Source organism: Vigna angularis, chromosome 9 (genome assembly GCF_016808095.1).
Source record: "Vigna angularis cultivar LongXiaoDou No.4 chromosome 9, ASM1680809v1, whole genome shotgun sequence".
Taxonomy (NCBI): Eukaryota; Viridiplantae; Streptophyta; class Magnoliopsida; order Fabales; family Fabaceae; genus Vigna; species Vigna angularis.
In genome coordinates, this window is record NC_068978.1 from 28213837 (window position 1) to 28219167 (window position 5331).

Sequence of the window (5331 nt, forward strand, 5' to 3'; positions counted from 1 at the left end):
CTTGTTTATAACCATAATAAAAAAAATGCAGCATTCCATGGATGATGATGACATAATTAATTTTTTAAATCATCTCACAACTCAGAATCTCAGATGAAATAATTAGCGCAGGGATGTGATGAGAATATATATAATGTTCATCTTTATATTCATATTTTTAAAGAAAATATCTATTTTTTATGAATAAATAGGTATAACTTAATTAAACCAAACTTACTTAAAAACATAAATACGTTTCTTTAACTGAACCAAGTCATATATATACATGATCGAAACATAGACCAAATTAATAAAATGATTTTTTTAAAAGAAATAAACTAAATAACTTCACGAAAACAAATTTGTTATAACTTAATTGTTTATATAGAGTGGTTACATTAAAAAAATTATTTTTGCAAACCCCTAATCTTTATATTAATAGAAATTTTATTATTATTTTTTATTATGTAACTAATCTAATATCTATATTTATGTTAAGAGTTAAATTCTTGTATTTGAAAATGTTAAAACCTAGTCAGAACATACATTTTGAAGTGAAAAGAAGAAAACTGAAACTTATATTGGAAACGAGAGTAAAGATTTAGAAAATTATCATTGATGAGGGAAAATAATTCCATATCCAAGAGTTCTCTTTTAGATATCTCATAATTCTCTAAGTAGCTAAGAGATGTGATTGTTTAGGATCATTCATGAATCTACTAACAAGTCCAACATTAAGATCAATTTTTGGTCTGTGACAAATAAACCTCAAGCTACCAACGATATGCCGGAACAAAGTTATTCCATCAACAGAAGCCTTGTTTTTACTCCTTATCCGTTTTATATTTTACTTAGATGGAGTTTTTGCAAGATTGCACTCCATCATATTACATAAACTTATTTAGTAACGTTATATCATACACCCACTGTAAGAAATATTTATTCAAATTTCTTAATCAATGACAAGTCATTCAGCATTTTCTCAATTGCTTCATCATCCTGAGCCCGTCCTCTTGTCTGCAGGTAAAAGAATTAGAGCAATTGACGTAAATGATTTAATGGCAGTTACGTTTACTATTCAGATATATTAGCTACACAGCACCCAATAGGGAATGAATAATATTTCAAAGTAAGAACGTAGCAGATGGTAAGCTAGTGAGGTTACAATAAATGACGGGAACTATGTAACCAATATGTTATGCTAGAGAGTGGATCAATGAAGGGAATTGTTTCAGAGGGGATTTATGAAGAAAAATAAAAGATCTCTAGTAAACATACCAAAATCCTTCAACTATCCGCATTTACTCTTTTTTTAGTTATCCACTAACGGTTGTTTTGGAAACTAAATTACTTTATACCCTTTCTGGTGTTTCAAACTTTGCTTGTCAAAAATGAATTTTAACAATCCGAACAGAAATTTATAATAAAAACAAGGTTTTATAGGTTCGGAGGTCCTTAGATTTGTGGGTTCGTTTCAATTGGGTCCTCCAATTTTGAAAGTGATCAATTTGGTCCCTAATTTAACAAAATTGAGTCAATAATACCCTTTCCGTTAAATATAATGGACGGCGTTAACTTTTTAAACATGTGGCATGTTGAGGCATCCTTTTATTTGCAGGTGGCACAGTTTTATTTGAAGGATGCTTCAACATACCACATGTTTAAAAAGTTAATGACGTCCATTGCATTTAACGGAAAGGTTATTATTGACTCAATTTTGTTAAATTAGAGACCAAATTGATCACTTTCAAAATTGGAGGACCCAATTGAAACGAACCCACAAATATAGGGACCTCCGAACCTATTAAACCTAAAAACAATTATATTTGCTCTAGTTCAATTATCTCTGATATTTCAAACTTAGGTTGTCAAAATTGAATTTTAGCAATAAGAACATAAACTTATTTTAAAAATATCATCCTTGCCCTAATTAAAACCTCTAATCCTTCTTTATCATATAACATGGATGCGGAGAAAATGAAGGTAATTTAATCTTTACCTCGAATACGTACTATAATCCTTCAATTATCAGTATTTACTTTGTCTGTGTCACTTCAAGGTCTTAAGTAAACTAAATTACTTTACACCCTTACTGGTGTTTCAAAACTTACTTGTCTAAACTGAATTTTATGTTATAAGAGCAGAAAATTATAGAAAACATATACCATATTTTGCTTTTATTTAATCCACTACCTCCTTCATTCTAACTAGCATGAAAGGGAGAATGGAAAGCACTTAAACTTTGCCTACTCCCACAAAGAAAATCCTACCTAACACAGAGAAAGGGGGAAGCAAATTACTTTTACCTTGATAGATGGAACCATAGCAATGGCTTCCTCCACAGTTTCTGGGCAAAGGTTGCCAAGGACACACAACTGCAACAGATTCATTTAGACAAAAAATCATATATTGTATTGTCTGAAACTGAAACTGGTAACTCAACTTCTTTATACATATATATATATATATATATATATATATATATATATATATATATATATATATATATATATAATGTGAACACTTGCATCCCTAACTAAATTCATGAACGAAATAGTTGTATTACCTCAAACTCAGCCAATTGATATCTTGCAAGTATTCTGTACGTTAGTTAAGATCAAATTCCTAAGTAAGGCAATAAATGTCAAGTTTCTTTGAATTTACTTTCAGTAAAAGAGGAATTAGCACAGACCAACTTTGTAAGATGTACTAAATGAGATACAAAAGTCATTTAATCTATCAAGAACATAGACAATACAAAAGTCAATAATGCTATGAAAGAAACTTAGATCAATATTTTTATGTAGGAATCGATCTGATTTGACAAAATTTAAATGTGTGATAAAGGGAAATGATAGATGGATTATTTAATTTAGTTTTGGAGGATACTCTCGAACTTGTCTAACAGCATCTGGATTTTTATAGCGGCTGAATCGCTTCACATACTGCAAGGACTTTTCAAATACCCTAAAACAGAAGAGAAAAAGAATCAGAGTCATTAGGTGATCAACTGCTTTGCTCCTCTTCCATCTCATTATCAATATCAAATCTACATGAGGCAAAAAATTCAATTGGGACCACGATGTTTGCCAACATGTTGTATGACACTAATGTTGCAACATTTAAAGGAAACCAAAGTTAAACATATTTTTCAGCTGTGTCATAAAAGATAAAATCTTGGAGGAGTTAAGTGCAACCCAATTGTCATAAAAACTAATTATTTTGAGGGCATCAGGAAAAGATGCTATTGAGGACCTTTGTGTCAAATAACCATGAACTTCATAAAGTATTCAACTCACTGAGAAACTTGATTCATGGGATCATCAGATGTCTGTTGAAGTTGCTCGTACTTGTGCTCAAGAATCAATGAAACTTCACAGTTCATTAAGCACTTTGCCTTCAAAAACTCTGAAGAAAAAAAACAGATTGCATTATTGTGAGATAAAAAAGCTGCAAACAAATATACCAACATAAAACATGTTCAAGCATTCAAGCATGATATGATACAATCAAACCATCTATATAGCAGAATCATTGGATCTGGTGATGTAACACCCACAAGCCCTCACATTTAGACACTACCTCAGCATTAGCAAGGAAAAACATAACTCAAAATCAGGGGATAATCATAGCCAAAAGTTGAGCAAATTATAACAAAAGACATTGATCATAGAGAAACTACCACCAATTGCTTGGCCTTTGTAAAAACCCCACATCAACAAGAAATAAGGCCAAAATTCACTTTCTAATATGTTATCAAAGTATATCTTAGTTAGGTTTGTAGGTCTATTGTATCACTTAGACCACCTATAAATATCTAGTTCCACACATGAGATGTTCATACCTCGATATGAAGTGAGTATATTGAAGATCCTACATCAACTAGAAATGAAACCAATTTACACTACATAAGTCAAACAATCTCACCAGTCGGTTTTGTGAGAATGAGTTAGGTTTAAACTCACTTCCTACTAGACTTCAACATATAAGTTAAGTTTGTTTACAATGGTGTTACTAAATGCCCTAGTAGCACAAACCAAGCCTTCTACCCTAACACCGCAAAACTAGTAAGTGATGCAGTTTGGTAAGCCACGCTTGTTAGCAGCATCAAATTTTACCATTTAACCATTTCTCAATAGGCCGTTAATTTAAAATTAAATAATTCAGATACAGAAAATCCCATTTTAATACTTAAATTGTATGCGTCCATCACTTCAGTCCCTAATTTCACGCAACCCACAATTGGGTCAAAAAGGCATTCACTTCAGCCCTTTTCTATTTCCTTTTTTCACTCTCGTCAACCCTGTTTCCTAAAATCAGGGACTAAACTAAGAATTTCGTAAAGTTACACACCAAAACAACTGACGCTTGTAATCTGGGGTTTAGGGTTAACCCAATTCATATATGTGTTGTAACACAATGCTATACCTCATCAAACATCCCACCAATTCAACAGAAAATTTTACGAAGCACAAAGTAAAAGTTTACAAATTACAACAAAGGGTTGGTTTGAAAAGTTGTAACAGATTGCAAAACACTACCCCAAGCCCCATGCGAAAAGCACACTGATTCTATAGGGCAAGAGATCGATTTCTAGCAAAACGATTCAAATAAGCAAATCAATTTGTAAATAAATAAAAATTAATTACCATCTCCAATTTTGAGCTCTGCGGCGTTTTCTTCCTCTTCCCCAGACATGTTTCAGAGACTTTCCGGTATGTGAGACGAAACAGATGCAGAAACAGCGAGTAGAAGAACGAAGGAGAGGGAGCGCGTGAAGAGGAATACCGAAAAAAGAATGACAACGAGGGATTCAGCTTTTCTGTTTGAATAACTCTGCGAGGTGTGTTCTTGTATATTTTATTATAAATTGTAACTTTAATATTTCCATTTTTACGTGTAATTTTGATTTTTTTTTATTTGTTATTTTATACGTTATTTTAGTTAAAAAATTTAGTTTTGAAATAATATTTAATTGCATGTAAATTTTGTTCATTTGAATGTATATAACTTAATACAGCTATCCAAAAATATAATTTTAGTAAATTCTTTTGTATTTAAAACTTTAATATATTTTAGTGTTTAAATTTAAAAAAAAAATAAATAAAATTATTTTAATTTAATTACATTAAATTTTATTTATTTATTAAATAAATTTTTAATTGATAATAAAGTAATAACATGTCAAATGAAATAAATAATTTAAACGTTAGCACAAATGTAATTAACAATTGAAATATATCATAAATGGATTGAAAGAATTATTTTTATTTATTTTTAAATTTTAATGAGTAAAAATATATGAATAATTTGAAATATTGACGAATTTTAATTTTGTTTCAAAACTCACTT

General features: G+C 30.4%; 1 protein-coding gene across 1 annotated transcript; it reads right to left on the reverse strand.

Moving 5' to 3' along the window:
- Nucleotides 1–573: 573 nt before the first annotated feature.
- On the reverse strand, nt 574–4817 carry LOC108346979 (DNA-directed RNA polymerase II subunit 4). Its single transcript, XM_017586058.2, has 6 exons — nt 4629–4817; nt 3279–3387; nt 2869–2946; nt 2546–2579; nt 2286–2354; nt 574–996 (listed from the first exon to the last, which is right to left on the reverse strand). Exons 1-6 carry the CDS (start codon nt 4675–4677, stop codon nt 919–921), a joined length of 417 nt encoding a protein of 138 aa, XP_017441547.1. The 5' UTR covers nt 4678–4817; the 3' UTR covers nt 574–918.
- Between the last annotated feature and the right edge of the window lie 514 nt (nt 4818–5331).